Source organism: Tenebrio molitor, chromosome 1 (assembly GCF_963966145.1).
Source record: "Tenebrio molitor chromosome 1, icTenMoli1.1, whole genome shotgun sequence".
Taxonomy (NCBI): domain Eukaryota; kingdom Metazoa; phylum Arthropoda; class Insecta; order Coleoptera; family Tenebrionidae; genus Tenebrio; species Tenebrio molitor.
Window position 1 is genome coordinate 3,871,531 of NC_091046.1, and position 17,345 is coordinate 3,888,875.

Here is a 17,345-nt window from a genome sequence, read left to right on the forward strand (position 1 = left end):
ATATGAATTTTTTACAATATTTGCCACAAATTTGCTTTTGTCACCACCACATTTTATCTGATTTTGCAATTGTATGTGACCCATATCTACATCTTTGTTATATAACTTGGTTATATTTAATAAACTCTCTGACCAAATATCTTTAATCTTTTCCTTACTCGACTCAAAGTAGTATGAAATGTCAACATTAACACAGTGAAGATCTATGACATTCCAATCTCCTTCTGAACACAAAAATAAAGTTGTTTTTACCACACAGTCATATATGTCAGCACTGACTGGAATTACTTCCAAAATAGAAAACCTATTACTTAATGCCACAACTTTGTTATTTGCAAATGTTTCTGATTGAATACTGATTTGAAGTTTCCACTCCAACTCTACTAATTTTGCCAACAAACACTTGGTCAGTATAACCTCGATCAAAAAGAAATTACAATTGTTACATTTACTGAGAGTCAGGGTATCACAATTTACATCACAATCGTACAAGTTGAGTATTTCCGCAAAATGACTGAAAATCTTGACGTTGACGTGACTTATCTTCATCTGACAAGGAGACAAGCTGAGTTTCAAAGCGGTGATCGCATCATCGGCACGCTGGATTTCTTTTTTGAGATGCTTCGACTTCTCATGTTCACTGTTAATTTGTTCGAGGATGTCCTCGTAATTGTGCAATTGATAAGACGATACTATTTCCATCTGCAAAACAAAATGAATTTGTGTCGAAAACACACCAGCCACCGAAATAATTACACTTGGATTTGTTCAAAAAATGAATTCGAAAAAGTTGGGTTAGGTTTTTGTTTACGCCGGTAAAATGTCTGTCGCAAGTCTGTCGGGAAATGTATTTAGAAGAACAGCTCCCCGCAGTCAGATGGCGCTGAGGCGGAAGTAGATTCCCGGTTTTTGTTATGTTTTAGATCTTGGTACAAATTCCTTTCAGTGGCGAGCTTTCCCTGAATCTCGTGAAGTTGCAAAGTTAGTTCGCAGCTGTAACAGTTTAAGAAAATGTGCAAATATAATTAGATAACAACGGGAAGAAATCGTTCGAAGGTTGAGACAGGTGAAACTTGCGTCTTAGCTTGTTACTTACATTTAAATTTTTTGACTTACCATTTTTACGTCAATAGTATTAAGATCAAGCATGGTTGTACGTTGTAATTTGACACATTGAAATGTTACTCACTTTTTAAATTCTAATCCCGTCACGTGCTGTTGTAATTTAAAGTAATCTTCCTTCAAGTCGAACACGGTTTTTTGACTTTCGCCTAATTCTTTTCTTAAACATTCTACTGTTTCCTGAAATACATATTCACATTGTTTAAACATTTGTATAGTACAGTGATTGAAAGAAAAAGGACAAAACTACCTAATATTTGGACGAGAAACGATAAAGTGGTCGAAAGTGCAGTTAAATTAAGTAAAAAAAAAATAGGAAAAATAAACAACAGCAATGGAGAATAAGAAGTTTTCTGGAATAGGTGCGAAACAAACAAAAAGCAAACGGGACACAAGGAAACGGCTTACGCCAAGTGGAAACTAGAGCAGAGAATGTAAAAACTGTATGATAAAAAGAAAAAAACAAACAAAGAAAACATTGTAGGATAAAAAATGGTGGTCAAGATGGAGAAAGATAAAAACTGCTGAACAAAGAGACAAAAAACGAGAAAAAAAAAAGAATATTCAATGTAAAATAAAAAAGAAAAAGAAGCCGGAGCAAGAACAAAATAGAGAGGAGGATTATCATAGCAATAAAGATGTGGTAGTAAAAAATAACTTGATACCCATTAAAAACTTGGGATGCTATTTATGTAAAATTTGGAGACATTTTTTGTGAAAAATAAATCTCTTTAATTTCGCTTTTGCATCATTGTAAATTTCTAAATATGTATGTATTCATCTGATAATTAATTCTGACCGTGAAGCGACCAATTTTTTGTTTGCTTTGGGAAGTTCCAAGCCGTCGTCCTTTTCAAAAATGAACAAAAACCGTCCCTAATGCGCTCTCAGCAGTAAATCTCTTGAAATATGCGTCCTCATAAAGTCATCATGTGGAGTACGCAGTGACCGAGTGCGTGGAACAAGAACGCTGCGACAGCTTAAACTGCTAATGGAGGGTTTACATTTGAGATTTATGTCGTGTGATTTCTCTCTCAACGTCCCACCCTCGCGGATTGTGTTACTGTCGTTGGGCGCGCGACAGATAAGGATAACGGACGCGACAAACACAATAATCAGTCTTGGCGGAAACTAAGACCGACCAAACAAATTGGCGGAGTTGACAAAAGTGCAAGATTTAGCCAACTCGAACCACTCTCCGCTTTTTTTTTCTAGCGGGGGTGTTGATGGTATGAGGGCGGCTGATCCGTTATATCACCTTGGCCGATTTCAGTTCACCGGATTTCTCCTCCAAATTCATTAGGGTTTTCTCGATTTCGTTCTGGGAGGAGTCCTTGGAATTCATCAACATTTTCATCTCGAAGTGCAACTCTTTCAGCTGAAACAGACGATCAAAAATTGACCGAGAGATGGAGGTTTGACATATATGTACTTCGTCTTCCAGAGCGGCGTTCCTGTCTAGGACAGCTGCGTATTGTTGACGGCCTTGTTCCAGGATCATCTGCATTTTTTGGTTTTCGCCGTGGATGTGAATGTTGGATTCTTTTTCCTCGTTTATTTCCAACAACAACATGTGGACTTGTTGTTGCAAGTTGTCCTAAAAACAAACATTTTACGGACATACTGAAAAAACTCATTCAAAAAAAGTTACGCGTTCACTTCCCATCACTTTCATAAGGTTTTCCATGTTTTCGATTTTGCGACAAGCGTCTTTGTGCCTGTCGGCTTCTGAATTGAACTTTTCATTCATCTCGAGATATCTCTTATCTAATTCTTCGTGGCATTTTGTCAGTTCTTCAAAACGGAGTTTTTCTTTGTGCAAATTTTCTGTAACCATGCGTAACTGCGTTGAAATGCTGTCGATTTCGTCTTCGATATTTGCCTTTTGTTCGCTGTATTCACTAAAAACAATTGAAGAACGCATTTACAAGTAATCTTCGAGTGAATACAAACTTTAGTGCGTACCAGATTATCTCGGTAGTTTGACTTTTGTAAAATGATTTTTCGTCTTCGCTCATTGCAATCTGTTCCTTCAACTCGTGTTTCAAATTTTCGATTTCCTTCTGGGCGCTCTCCAAATTACCGAGTGTCGTCTTGTGTTCCAACTGAACATTGTGGAATTCTTTTTCAAGTTTCAGTTTTGAAGTTTCTACGTCTTGCAAAACACTAAAAACAACAGTCACACCTTCTCTTTAATTTGTTTTTTCACCACTTACACCAACTGGTTTTCATAACCCATCAATATCTTATTCAAATCTTCATTTTGCTTCTTCAAAAACGTACATTCCTGCTGTATTTGTTTAATATCGTTTTCCTTTTCAAAAATAATTTTGTTCAGTTCACCAATTTGTTGTTCCTTATTCAACATCGTGGTTTGCGTTTCCATGTACACGTTATCCTTTGAAGAGTACATGGAAATCGTATCCTTCAATTCTGAAAAGGTTCCAAATCTTTTCTTTCTCTTTGACTTCGAAAATTTGTGACCTCACCAGATGTTTGTTGGTCGTACAACTTTTTCAAGTACTCCATTTCCAGTTTCATTTTTCCATTTTCTTGACTTACCGCTTGCAAATCGTTTCTGTAGTTGTTCACTTCTGATTCCAAAGTTGCATATTCTGCAGTTTTAACGGTCAGTTTATTCTCCATCATCTTGAAAACCGTTTTTCGTGAAAATACCTAAAAAATGTTAGATGTGACAACTTACACTTTCTTTTTCTTTCGCTTCGTTCAGATCGTTTTGCATGTTTTGTAAATTCGTCTTCAGATAGTTGTTACTCGCTTCCAACTCATTGTTCTCACTTCTTATCTAAAAACAGAACCATCAACCAGATTAATCTACAACTAGTTTTGCCACACCTGTCCCAAAAGCTTCTCCAGTTTTCTCAAATTCTTTTCATATTTATTCGTGTTGGCATTGGACTCCCCCTCCACTTGTCTCATTTGCATTTCTTGTTCCTCCAACTTTTCGACCAATCTCCTAATTTCTTTGTCTCGGTTGTTCACTTGCACCAACGCACCCTCGTACTGTTTCTTCACTTCGTGACAGTACTTCTCCAGATCTCTGTACTGAAAATTGCTGAATAAAGTCACCACTGACCTGTCTTATTTTCTTACCTTCTTATTTTGTTGCTCTTGCATGTGTACCAAACAATCTCTTTGCTTGATGAGACTCTTAAAGTCTTTCAATAGTTCCTTCAGAGCCGTCCGCTCGTTCTTTTGCATTTCTTCAAATATCTTCAACTGAAATGTCCATTAAAGATGGTGGTCAAGATCGATCGTTAAATGATCACCTGGCTCTTAGTGCTGGTCTCCAGTTTCTTTTTGGATTCGTCCAAGTGAAGATTTTTCTTCAGTTCCATTTCCAAACAGTCGCTCAACTTCTCCTTGACGCTTGCAACTTCGGAAAGTTGAGCGCAAAGAGTCATCTTCTCTTTATCGCTGTCTATTTGAATGTGGCTCAGCTTCTCCAAGCTTTGTCTGAGCTCGAGGATCGTGTTGTCTTTCACTTCGACCTCGTTCTTGAGTTGCTCACCCAATTGTTTGTTGAATTCCGCTATAAGCTACGAGGAATTTGATTTTTGTCAATTGTTCGTCCGGAAACTTACACTGAGGCGACTAGTTTCTTTCGTCATGTCTGCCACAGCACCTTCCAGTTGTTGTATGCGCGAAATTTCACTTTTCAAATGTTGGAATATGGTCTTCAAGATGTTCTTCTCTTCGAGATATTTGATTCTTTCATTTTGCAAAGCTGAAATTGAACAGTTTTAACAGGAACACGAACAGAAGCGACGAATTTACAAGTGACAGTTTGGTGTTCGGTCGACAGTTGTTTTTTGACCGTTTCATTTTCAGCAGCCAAGATGGTGACTCCGTCTTGTAACGTGGCCAAATCTTGCTGGTATATCTGCTGAGCCTGCACCAGGTTCTGGTTTTCATCTTCTAAACTGCTGCACCTTTCAACCAAGTGTTTTCTGTCGGACACCACCTGACCGTAACGCAGCTTCAAGTATTCTAATTTTTCCTGGCTCGTAGGAAACTCCTTGGAGAGGTCGTTCGGTCCAAGTTGCGAAATCATCTGAACGATTTCGTCTAGTTGGTTCGAGAGCATTTGGTGCTGCGTCGAAAAATCGTTGACGCTAGTTTTACTTTCGTTCAACATCTTGTTCTTGTTCTCGATCTACGAAAATACGATTCAGACCGTAATTACTAATTAGTCAGCAGATTTTTTACCTCTTCGCGCAAGAATTTGTTCTGTTCGAAAGCACTGTCGAGTTTTAGTTTCAAGCTGAAATTTTCTTGTTCCAATTTTTCACAGTGACTTTGCAAAGTGTTTATTTCTCCTTCACCTGCGTTCCTATCCAGCTTCTTGCTCAGGTTGTCTAGCTCGTTTGTGGATTTCTGCAGATTTTCTTGAAGGCGAGCATTTGTGTTTCTCAATTTCGTTCTAAAAGCGAATTTCGCATTGACAATTGATCGTTGCGTTGACACTTACACGTCCTTGGCTATTATGGTGACGTTTCTGTACGCTGCTACCATCGTTACGAAGATCTCTCCAATGCAGACCCGGATTTGGTAGATCATCTCGGGCAGGCAAGCACCTTGATGCTGTAACCGGCATTTGCAGTAATACAGTAACTATAGTGACGTGTCATAAAAGTTTTTAGTACGGCTGTCAAAAAGTCATATTTTTTGTCATTTTTTTTGTAATTTATCTTTACAAATATGGTATATACAAAGAAATTAGGTTGGCCGGTGTTGTTTAGACGACAAAGCAAAAATCCTTCCGTACCTTCCAACGTCGCTTTTACAATTTCCGAAGATAGCGAAAGCTTCGACTACAGCTTGGTTTTAGACGGCGACAGAACATCTTACGGTAAGACATTGATTTTTGTCAAGCTGGAAATCATCCTGCCGGTATCTCGTAGACCGATGTTTGGAAAAGTTGATGAAGACATTTTTTTTGACGGTGATCGATGAATGTATGGATGGATTATGTATTTTAACAAAAGTCTATGCATCGTTCGTAAAAAAATTCAACGTCTCTAATTTGGAATATCAAAGTGTGGAAGCAAGGTACTGTAACATCCGGTTTTGGAGTTTATACAACACAATTCTGTTAGATTTGCACAGTCAACCGATTATGGAAGCTACAGGATAGGCAACTACTATACCGATATGCACAAGTTGCAGAAGGAAATTGCAATAATTCAGTTCTTGTTGGATTCGCTTATGAGCGAAGTGAAGAGATACGGTACTTTCACGTTGATAACGGAGTACATGGAAAATTTGCAAAACATGCGGGAGGACGAGGAAACGTTGATGGAAGAGCTACGGGAGAAAAGCAAATTGATCGATTACATAAGATGCGCACACGTCAAAGAAAAGCAACTGAGTAGCAGCGTGGTTACCGCTTATAATAACTCCATAAGAGAAACGTTAAGAGTGTACGAGGAGGCAACAGGTAAAGATCGACGGTCCGCAGATTCGGTCACTGTTGAAGGTCCAAATTTCCAGAGTACGCTCTGACCGAGGTGAATTTTGTGCAGAAATGGCAGGACGCCAGATACGAACAGAATCTCCTAAAACTTCAATTGCAAGAAAGCAATTTCTCATCTACCGCTGAAACCATGCGCTGGGAAATCGAACTGGAAGAACGTTGTCACGAAGAACTCGAGGATTACATTACCGAGTCGCAACAAGTGAGTTAGGTGTCGATTCGATTCAAAATTAACTCCTTCACTCCTGTCAGGATTACATCGATGAAATTCAAATCTGGATGGAGCAATACGAGGTCGCTCTGGAGAATAAAGAATCGCAGATTTACAACATGAAAATGGAAATTGAGAAGCTCAATGACGAACACGAGAGACTCCAGATCGACTACGACGACAGGACCAGAGAGATAGAGGACTGGCTCGAGTACAAGCGTAAGAAAGAAGAGGAGGAGAAGCTGTTAATGTTACAAACTTGGGCGGCGATGAAAATTCAAGTAGATCGGTAGATTCTGATGTGGGTTTGTTTAATTGAATTTATTCGAGGCTTGGTGGAGAGGCGTGATGGTCAGGAGAAAACTGGGACGTTACAGGCGACGTAAAGAGAAGAAGGGGAAAGGTAAAGGGAAGAACAAGAAAGAGAAGAATAAAACGGGCAAAGTAAGCAAAACCGGTAAAACCGGCAAAGGCAGGGTGACGAAGTAGGTGCCGTCAAATTAATTATGATAGGTTTTATTCCCTCTGTATCAAATTTTGTAATAATTAAACTTAAAGGGAGACGAGTTTTCTTACCTGGAAAGTGGACCAGTTCACATTAATCGCGAGTTCTCTGATCTGGTGCTCGAAACTGTGGAGGTCTTGGCAGATGTAGCGAATCGCCTCCTCGCTATCCTTGATCAAGTTGTTTTGGTGACCCAGTTGCATCATCATCGTCGAGTTTTCCATTTCGCGGTCGGCTTCCTGTTTATCTAAAACATTTTCCAAGCGGTAGATTTGCGATTTCAAACCTCTCTTCTCGTCCTCCAGAGCGGCCTTCTGGTGTTGCGACTTTTGTAATTCCTCCTCGAAATCCGTGATGACCCCGGTCAACGCTTTGATTTTATTCTGCAACTTGCGATTGTTGTCGATCAATTGTCTGGCGTAGATTTTTCCAAATGATCTCATGTGGAGGAAACGCTTCGGGTAGAGGTTGGTCCTCGACGCTAATTTCTCGCAGTGCCTGCACAAGCTCTCGATCTGGAATTGTAACGATCTGTTGGTCTTGACCAAAAAGTTTAGTCGTTTTTGTATGTTGTAGTCTTGAATCTTGGCGACTTCCAATTGCTGACACCACAATCTGTCCGCGAGAACGTTCGCTTGGCATTTGCTGTCGTACTGAAGGGCGAAATACTCGGAGGACGCGTCGACTGAAAGCGGTGATCGTGAAACAATGAGGACGAATCGAACGTTTGACTGTTTTACGCAGTTGCTTTTGGAAGGATTTGTCTTCGATGTATTTTTTCAGCAGGTAGATCATGTGGTCCTCGCAATGGCTGAGATTTTGGAGAATGTCTTGCAGCTCGTTGATGCCGTTGATCAATTTGATGTTGTATTTGGGCCTAGAATGTTGAATTTATTCCATTTCGAGTACTCCAGAAAGTCGTACATGTAAGTGGTCGGGACTACGTTGTTCATCTGTGCCAGCGCTTTGGTTGTCAGTTTTCTCTCAGAATTTTGAGGCTCTCCGCAGCCGTTGTTTGCCGCGGGCAAACCAGAGCTCGTCTTTTTCGGAAACTCCTCCATTTTGGAGCGCTTAATAATCTTCTGGAAAAAGTTATAATGTTTGGTTTTTCTTGTTTGCGTCGAGGACTGAAAGTCAAACCAGTTTTTCTGAAATCTGTTGATTCGTGGAAACCGTCTCACCTGAACAACTTCTTGTTTCGGCCACAATTTCTCGCTTTCCGAAGAAAGTTGATAATGAGCCAATTCCTGTTCGGACGATGCGCTTTCAGTGTCGAAATTGATAGTGGAACAAGTCTCGATTTTTTTCGTGATTTTAACTTTCGGCATCTTCGCGTGTTTTCTTTTGATGAGGGTGGCAAACAACGACTTTTTGGTTTTGGTGTGGGTGGTGTTTTGCGCTGGTTCGAATTGGTTGCTGTTCCCATCGCTGTCCGGTGTCTCGTCCATGATGTTTTTCTTCAGGATTTGTACCACTTGGAAGGCTCTGTGCTCCTGCAACGACACACTTGTTCAAAATCGTACAGATCAACGGTTTCAACACCTCATCATCAGCATCTTTTATGTAACTTCGATTTCGATTCATTTTGTATTCCGTTACAAAGTAACTCAAGTTCAAGTAATTGAAATAGGATCTGTTGGCAATCAATTTGTTTATTGGTATTTGTCTTATCGAAAAGTCGGAAAAAAGGACGAAAGAACTGCGGATGCTTAAAGTTTGTTTGTTTTTACAAGTTCCTTCGGGGCGTTTTTCCAAGATCGTGTTCCAACTCGTTCTGTAATTTTGGTACTTTCGCAATGTCAAGGTGGAAAACGAAGAGTAAATGGAATATTCGCTATAAACTTCTTGATTGCCAACGGTCTGCAAACACCTCTTTGATTTTATTTGAAAATGTTGAAAATCTAATTTACCTTTCGTCTATACATTGCAATTTTCTTCGAAATGTGTTGACATTTTGACACAACGGATTTTCTTTGTGTTGTTGCCAAGACACCGTTAACCGGGTAACAGTTTCAGTTTTATACACAAACTGAAAAAAATAGCAGCTTTTGTTCTCGATAGAAAGCAAAAATGGTCAAAACCTTTGCAAATATTTGGCTAAACGCACCCACAACTCCCGATGAACTCAGTCTTGTATCGAGTTCCACCACTCTTTTTTCCTTTCTGGACGTGGACCTAGACGATCTGCGCGGAATTCACAAGCCTTTATTTGAAGCTTGGAGTTTACATTCCGAGGATGTGGAACCTGAAATCCCTTTGTACGAAGCCATCCCTTCTTCTGCCTCGCGACAACTGAAGATGCTAAAAAGCGCACGCATGTCAGTTATTAAAAACTGCATCACACAATTAACGATCATCACAAGTTCTTACAAGGCGCACGTGGAACGTTATCCTGATGATGTCTTAATATATAAGACTTTGGGCGAACGGTGAGAGGTCATGTCCATCGACAGCGTTGCTATAATTGTGTTCTCTAGATACGGATTTCACGTAAAAACGAAATACGGGGAAACTAAACTTGGGGATAAATACGCGAATCACCACAAAATTCAGAAAGACGTGCAGTGCATAATACACCTCTTGGAAGAGTTGAAGGAGGATTTGGAGGTGTTTGGTGCGGCGTCGACAATAGACACCTTTATCGAAAACTACTACAGAATGAAAGCAGATGAAGCGGAACTGATGATCGAACTCGCCGGGAAACGAGAAACCTACAAAGAGTTGGTAAAAATATCCCAGAACATCAGAGGCAACACCAGGAAGTGTTTCGAAGAAATGAACAAGCTCATAACCCAGAAAGCCGTAGAAATGAAAGACGAGATGGGTAAACTTACTAAAGTAGGTCGAGGGTGTAATTGACGCATTCTTTAGAGTTTGGACTTGCGTCGGTGAACTTCACCGAGCAATGGGAAGCCTCGCGGAGAGAGCAAAATTCCATGGTTCTCGGCAACAAGGAAGGCCATTTTCAGTCGATCATCGACGGGAACGACGACAAGATGATGCTCGAGGACGTCTGTCACGAAGCCATAGAAAAATACATTACGGAAGCCAAAATCGTGAGATCGTGTATCCGTTAAAAAGGGAATTGTCCGCAAACGTCATCTTTAGGACGCCACGGACGAGATAGAGCACTGGATGGATGTGTACGACAGGGAATGCGACGAAAGAGACATGAAAATTTACAAAATGAAAAACGCCACGGAGAAGCTGACCGACCAGATGAACCGTCTACAAGAAAGATTCGACAAGAGAGCTAAAGAGATAGATGACTGGAAGGAGTATAAAAGGCTGAAGAGGGAACGAGCAGAGAGAGAGGCATTGGAAGCCTGGGCCATCGTTAAAATTCAAGTGGATCGAGTGTTGCAAATTTAGAGTTTGGTTTGAATGAGTGTGTTTAAGGCATGGTGGCGAGGCGTAATGGTGAGAAAGAAGTTAGGTCCGTACGGGCGAAAGAAGAAGGGGAAAAAGGGTGATAAAAAGAATAAGAAGAAGAAAAAAAGTAAAAAGTAGGAGCGCTAATATTTTAGGTTTTATTCACCTTTATTATTTATGTTTTATTTGTTTTTATTTTTATGTATATGTTTGTTACTGCTGAATATACCAGTTCAGGAAAAAATGATTTTATTAAAGTTGGTCATAATTAAACGATTCTAGACAGAAAATATCCTTTTTTGTTCGACACTGTCAGAATTTGAGAATTTTCTCCTGTGTGAACGGATTTTGATAAATTTGACAACTTGTCAAAACGAAACGTCAAGCTAATTTTAAAGATTTTCAGCGATTTGGAGCCTTTGGCGGGCTCATCGAACAAAAAAACCTTGTTTTCAACTTGTTCTTGTGTAATTTGGGCTTTTTTTGGCACTCGTGGACATTTAAAACTCTCGTTTCACTCGAGTTTTAAACTGGCTCACTCATGCCAAAAAAAGCTCAAATTACACACGAACTCGTTAAATAAACTACTATTTCTTCAAACGCCCGTAAATTATGACATTATACTGCTGCATTGATAAAGCTAAAGTTTCACTTCATTGTCATGGCATCTAACGAGCTGACCAGCGTCCGTGAAGTTATTATCTCCGCTGAGGAGCGTTCGTGAAGTTATCTCCGGTGACGAGCGGCTGTGAAGTAAACTAGCTAAATCATTTGAAATTTCTATCTCAATCTCCTACCTGGTTTCTTAATATTTCTTAAATAATTTGTTATGAAGGTTTGAAGAAAAAATAGTATACAGGATGTCGCAAAATTAACGTATTCCAAGTCGGGGGTCTTGTAGAGAAAAATCTCAGGAATCTCGAAAAAATAAAATAAAAAATATAGGGGGGTCTGAAGCTTCAAACTTTTCATCATGTTTTTTTCAAATAAAAGATATAAATGGTTGACATTCATTTTGAAATATGGTGAGGATGATTATGTACTATGTCATAATAAATTATTTCTGACAATTACAAAAGTCATTAAAAACGCTTATTATTTACTTCTTCAGAATATTTTGATATTATGCTTATCTTATATGGACACTGTGATGAGACTGCCACAGTTGCTGCTCAGGAGTATTAAGTTTAGTGTCTTTTGTTACTTTCTTAAATAAACTGTCGTTTGTGTGGTCAAATTTTTTTATGCCAAATATTATAACCTGAAAACGTCCGTCATTGCACAAACAATGCGGATACCCAACAATGCATAATGCATCATTTGAAATGCGTCCATAGTTACAAATAAAGCAGGAAAACTAATTTAAAGGTAACTTAACATCAACAACAGGATTGGTCAGTTTAAATTGCTTCTTTCCTAATCAGTAATCACTATTTAAGATATATTTTTTTGAACATTTTTCCTGTTATTTCCAGAACATGATCAATTCACCGTATTATTTTGGTCCGCCAGTTCTGATACACAACGCAAACGGCGCCATGACCAAATATTAATGTAATATTCAAATAAAATTATCTAAACATGAAGACATAACCAGTCTTCTAAGTTTTCTCAAAATGACAGAAAAAGTCCGTTTTTAAACGATACAAAAACCTAGAATAATGACTTACTTAATTAAATGGCGTACGCAATTTTTTTGAATATAAGTGTACCTTCTCCAGACTTACTTTTGGAACTTAATAGTGAAGCATTAGAATCCAAAACTTCCATCAAAGTTCTGAGCTAAAGTTTGACTAAAAAATTTTTATCAGATAATTTTCTGGAGTTGATTTTCTTTCCCAATTCATGCATTAACAGGGGATTTACTTGCAACATTCGATATTTACTCGTCAAAGTTTGCCTTGCGTGTTGAGGCTTATTTTTTTTTTTTTTTTAGCAAGCTTCTTTTTATGCATTTTTTCTTTACTATGTACAGTGTGGAATAAAATGATTTACATCTAGTTACCTTTGCATTACCCTTGTAAAAATACGAAATGCCGCTCTACAAAAAAAAAAAAGAAAGCCTAACCTCAAAATATTCCAAAATTCCAAATGTGATTTATTGCGAAGGGATGATATGAATGCAAAGTAGAGATTGAAATTAAAAAGGAGCTAACAAAAGCAAGTCACAGCTAGTGTTGAAAGTGGCCACCAACGTTTGTTAATTCAATTTAGTAAATTGTAACAATTGTCAATTCGATTGATGACATTTATTGACAGAACTAATAGTTCGGCACTTCAAAAAAAAGTAGAGCGGTACAGGAAAATTTACATGTGCAAAAATTCCAAAGGTAACTAGATGTAAATCATTTTATTCCACACTGTACCTACTACCACTATGTACTTTTTTGTAAAATAAATGTATTCAAATATGAAAAAAAAAAACACTTACATGTACACGCAGTGTGCAAAGAGTTTACGCTCGTGTCGGAGAGTGCCAAATAGTTGGCGGGAGGGCATTTTCAACATTTGCGTTAAATTTTATTGTTAAATCTTAGAGGTTTATTTTTTTTGAGGTCAATTAAAATTTTTACATTAAAAATTAAGTTAAAATTTTGAAGTAAAATATGTAATTTTCTCAAAATAGTTAGGTATTTGTATATCAAGGCCGCGAAATCATTCTTTAACGTACCGAGAGAAAAATTGTCACCGAGGCCGCTTGCGGCCGAGACAGGACAATCTGGAGAATTTCGCGACGAAGGGGTGGGTACACAACATTTTTTGTGCAACCGAAAATTTGTAATTATTAGGTATAAAACGAACAAGCACAATTTACTTCACTGTCCATAAATACATATCAATTCGGCTTACATATCGCTATGCAAATAACATAAATAAAACAATTTATTTTGTAAATAATCTTTAAAATATCGGAACATACTAAATTCTGAAGTTTCTAATTTTATGCCCGAAAAATCTAAACACCAGTCTTACATGGAAACACTGATTTGTATCAAATATTAAATGACGTTTACTTTAACTGCCGTCGTTAAAAGTAACGGCCGCGAAATTGGAGTTTGCGGCCTGTTTTAGGTACGCGAAGTGCTCGTGTCGTGTACGGTTGCACAAAAAAATTATTTTGTTCCGAAAGGGTATACTTTGTAGTTTTGTTATTTTAATTTTAACGGGATGTGTAAATAAAAGAGAATTTTAAATACAATTCTTTATTAAATAGCATAAGGGCTAAAATTTATAATTTACATATCTACAAGATGATACAGAGAAGTTGAAAGGTAATAATAACTATACAAATTTGCCTATTTATTACTGTTCTAATATTTTTTATTATAAATGTCCAGAAGTTATTAACCGCAGCACCACACCAAATTTTTCAAAGGATTTTGTTTCATTTAAATGGACGTCACGTTTCACAGTTTTTTTTTTTTTTGGTATAAATAATTTCTTTGGCACCGTCGTTTTGAAATCGTGCAAATCATGGGATATTAAGTACATGTGATTTGAGCATTTTCGTTACGTGCAGATTTGCACAATTTCTTGTATTAAATTCTACAGTGATAATAATAATAATAATTGAAATAGAAAACATTCAACATCAGCGACAAAAAATATAAAAGTCTCACAATTAACGATTTACAGTTAGTGTTGCAAATGCGTGGAAATTAAGCCTTCGTCAGCCTCCTTCACTTAAAATTAAATTAACCAACAAATCTTTGGTAGCTGAGAGGCTGACAATACTGTTAGAAATAGACAAAAGAACAATTAGAGAATAAAGTACAGCAATAACAAGAGATTATTGAATTCATCAATATCGATATGTCTATGAAAACGCTTAAACATTATAAAATTTTAAACACAATAATTGAAATACGAACGTTCGTGTTTTGTATGTACATTAGTTACAAGAGGTCGTCGTTGGGCTTATTTACTTCTTCCATTCTGTTGTTGTTTTTGTTCCGTTTCATGGCAGCGTAAATGGAGGCTGCCTTGTAATTTATAGGGCCGTATTTGTAATCAACGTCGGCATATTCTAGGTCACTGGATTCCGGCCGGTAAGGCTGAAAATGAAAAATCTCCATTATCACCAACGTTTCCGACAAAACTGAAAAATTCACGGCAAAACTTGCAGCAACAACAAGTATGTATGTACATATTTTGTTCGAACGTCGAGTCAAATCTAAAATGTATTCTGTATGTTGAACCTGTACGACATTAAACTTGTACCGTATTTGTTGACAATGTTTGATTGTTGCAATCGGAAAAAATAACATTAATTTCATTTTATGCATTATTAATTCGGTAAATGGCGAGTTTTGCCGTTAGTAGTAATGCGAAATGATGTCAGATTTTAAATTCTTCATCTTCCGTTATGTAACTATGACGTACGAGTAGGTACGAAATATAAAAAGAACACCATCGCTTTCGCGAAGCTACCCAAGGAAAATTATGGATTTTTAGATATTATGTGCGGCCTTAGATTAGCTAAATGGCGTGTAAATAATAAATACATCAATAACGCTGCAAAAACGTAAAATAGGAGCAACAAAAGCGCCGGCGATAAATCATTACACTTTCCAATTTAGTTAGGAACCGATTGTGCTCTAAATTTACAATTATTGTAAATAAAAAAAATCTATTTCTAAGCGTCTACAACATTACCTTAGAAAATATAGGTATCACTACCAGTAGTGGTTGTCCCATTAGTCTAAAACAAAATTTAGAAACAGGTTAAGCATAGAATTTAATTGTAGATTTGAGCCACAATTCTGTACTTAAGGAGTATGGTTTTAAGTAACAATTGATGGCATGTTGAACAAAATGGAAGTTGTTATTTAAGCAAAGCAGCAGAGTTTTCAGCGACATCGTTAAATTCTACAGTTTTTTAAACTGATTTTTAGTTGCGTTTCTGTTTGGAATTTGGGCATTTCTTTTTTGTGTGCGGAAGCGTTTCTTCAATTTTAAAAGTGTAACAGTAAAATTGGAAAACATTAACTAATCAATCGACACTTGTTTTTTCCATCGAAGCTGTTAATGTAATACCCCAAGTCAGTAAAATATCCTTTTCTAACATAAAAATTTTGGATAAAACGGACAACTACAGCAAAAAAACGTATCTCTGTTGATTAACTAAATCTTGTTGTTTTATAGAATATCATGCATAACATAATTTCATGCACATGAATTTTATAATTAAAAATATAAGCTTTCATTTTACTGACTTGGGATATTACATGGACTATACTATGCTTTTTTTCTGTTGCTTATTTCCTTCATGTGTTTAGCAACCAATTGCCTGACAAATATTGACCAATCAAAACGAGAAAACAAAAAATAACCCGATAAAATTTCTCTAAAATGCACATGTGCAATGATCTGATAAAAAATGTCGGTACCTGATTATTTTTTATAATTATTTTGAATAAAAAGGATTGGAAATAATGCGTTTGGTTTCATTCTATTCAGGAAATAATCAGCCGTATACCCCTCGTGCAAAATTTTAATATTGGAAATTTTTTTGCTAATGAACTCAAACATTCATAAATTATTCGGTCAGAAGACCAATTATTATCAAATAAAAGCCCTCGACTTCGTCTCGTGCTCTTATTTGGTAATAATTGGTCTTCTGACCTCATTTACGGATGTTTTCGTTCATTAGCAAAAAAATTTCCGATAAAAAATTTTGCACTTGGGATATAATATGTGATAATTTTGAAACCGTAACCCGAATAATATTGTCAAGTCCTGCACCCAAGTTTTTCAATTTTATGACGATCAAAACCGATCTGATGAAATTTTAATTTTTAAAACTAGAATAATTGAAATAATTTCGAACAGACGCAAGTTAAAAAAGAGAAATGCCTTATAACTCTCTGCGGAGATTTTGAAATGTTTCAAACCGTTACTGGAAGCGGCAAAGCCAGCACACTAACCTTAAACTAAGTTAGTAAAAAGGATATCCTAATCTATGTTAAACGTCAATCTCCTGACCGACATCGTTAAAACTAAGCGTTGCGTATTCAGTCTTTGGTTTGGACTTTTGCGTTTTGCTCTGCGAAGAAGAACTGGTCTCGTGCGAGCTCTTCTTGCTGTTAGTCTTAGGCATGTCTAGGTCGGCGTAGACCACCCCGTTCGGTTTCTTCGCGCTCCTTCCCAGCACCGGCTGCGGATACTGAAGTTGAACGGAGTTGTGCACGCTCTCTGGGAACTGGATGCTCCCGTGGTACTCGTTGGGCCTCATCACGACCAGAGGTCCTTTGGTCTTTTGTTTGGGCTTCTCCCTCTTGTGATGACGTCCCCTGCTGCTACTTTCCGGATAGTCCGAAACGTAGCCGTTCTTCATCAGATCTTCCTCGTGAATGTTTCGTATCGGTTGGAAGTAACTCTCGGCCGTTTGAAACTTGAAACTGTGACACTTCTGCAGCGGTATTTGGAAATGTTTTTTGTGCTTCGGTTTCGACGAGAACGACTTGCTCTTGGGCAACGGCTCGTCGAACAGAGCTCGCGGGATGAGCTTCGTGTGTTTCTGATGGGGGATGGTTGCCGAATATTGCGGGGGCAAGCCGACATTTATGTGTTTATAATGCGGGGTTGTTAGTGTGTAAAAAGCGTTCTGAAATCGGTTAAATCGAATTAGTATAACA

The 17,345-nt window shown here is 37.7% G+C and overlaps 4 protein-coding genes across 10 annotated transcripts in view; 2 read left to right on the plus strand and 2 right to left on the minus strand.

The window, feature by feature from the left end:
- Positions 1 to 127: 127 nt before the first annotated feature.
- On the minus strand, positions 128 to 9,346 carry LOC138137716 (putative leucine-rich repeat-containing protein DDB_G0290503). Of its 4 annotated transcripts, none has more exons than XM_069057429.1 (23): positions 9,246 to 9,342; positions 8,878 to 9,195; positions 8,517 to 8,828; positions 8,260 to 8,417; positions 8,076 to 8,212; positions 7,407 to 8,020; positions 5,615 to 5,727; positions 5,353 to 5,566; positions 4,921 to 5,299; positions 4,728 to 4,870; positions 4,413 to 4,682; positions 4,237 to 4,362; positions 3,979 to 4,188; positions 3,827 to 3,928; positions 3,612 to 3,771; positions 3,339 to 3,555; positions 3,076 to 3,288; positions 2,774 to 3,023; positions 2,555 to 2,719; positions 2,381 to 2,500; positions 1,190 to 1,302; positions 757 to 993; positions 128 to 702 (listed from the first exon to the last, which is right to left on the minus strand). In XM_069057429.1, exons 1-22 carry the CDS (start codon positions 9,258 to 9,260, stop codon positions 852 to 854), a joined length of 4,491 nt encoding a protein of 1,496 aa, XP_068913530.1. In that variant the 5' UTR covers positions 9,261 to 9,342; the 3' UTR covers positions 128 to 702; positions 757 to 851. The 4 variants fall into 4 exon arrangements, with proteins under 4 accessions (XP_068913530.1, XP_068913455.1, XP_068913381.1 ...); XM_069057354.1 differs by having other exon boundaries at positions 3,088 to 3,288; positions 8,260 to 8,462; XM_069057280.1 differs by having other exon boundaries at positions 8,260 to 8,462.
- LOC138138246 (dynein regulatory complex protein 9-like) lies at positions 5,766 to 7,391 on the plus strand. The gene is made up of 6 exons (XM_069058105.1): positions 5,766 to 5,995; positions 6,048 to 6,195; positions 6,243 to 6,583; positions 6,637 to 6,821; positions 6,872 to 7,111; positions 7,161 to 7,391. Exons 1-6 carry the CDS (start codon positions 5,845 to 5,847, stop codon positions 7,317 to 7,319), a joined length of 1,224 nt encoding a protein of 407 aa, XP_068914206.1. The 5' UTR covers positions 5,766 to 5,844; the 3' UTR covers positions 7,320 to 7,391.
- Positions 9,331 to 10,963, plus strand: LOC138138171 (dynein regulatory complex protein 9-like). Its single transcript, XM_069057990.1, has 5 exons — positions 9,331 to 9,764; positions 9,813 to 10,159; positions 10,207 to 10,391; positions 10,444 to 10,683; positions 10,735 to 10,963. The coding sequence occupies exons 1-5, from the start codon at positions 9,406 to 9,408 to the stop codon at positions 10,843 to 10,845; spliced, it is 1,242 nt and encodes a 413-aa protein (XP_068914091.1). The 5' UTR covers positions 9,331 to 9,405; the 3' UTR covers positions 10,846 to 10,963.
- Positions 10,964 to 14,622: 3,659 nt separating this feature from the next.
- nrm (neuromusculin) overlaps positions 14,623 to 17,345 on the minus strand; it is a 242,354-nt gene continuing 239,631 nt past the window's right edge. For 3 of the 4 annotated variants that reach the window (XR_011161798.1, XR_011161817.1, XR_011161847.1), the window contains 3 exons: positions 16,635 to 17,314; positions 15,364 to 15,409; positions 14,671 to 14,762 (listed from right to left, as the gene is read on the minus strand). Coding sequence is in view for 1 of the 4 variants with exons in the window: in XM_069057101.1 (XP_068913202.1) it covers positions 16,673 to 17,314 (642 nt within the window). In the remaining 3 variants the exon portion in view is untranslated. Of the gene's footprint in view, positions 14,763 to 15,363; positions 15,410 to 16,634; positions 17,315 to 17,345 lie in introns of all 4 variants that reach the window. The other variant, XM_069057101.1, reaches the window with a different exon arrangement.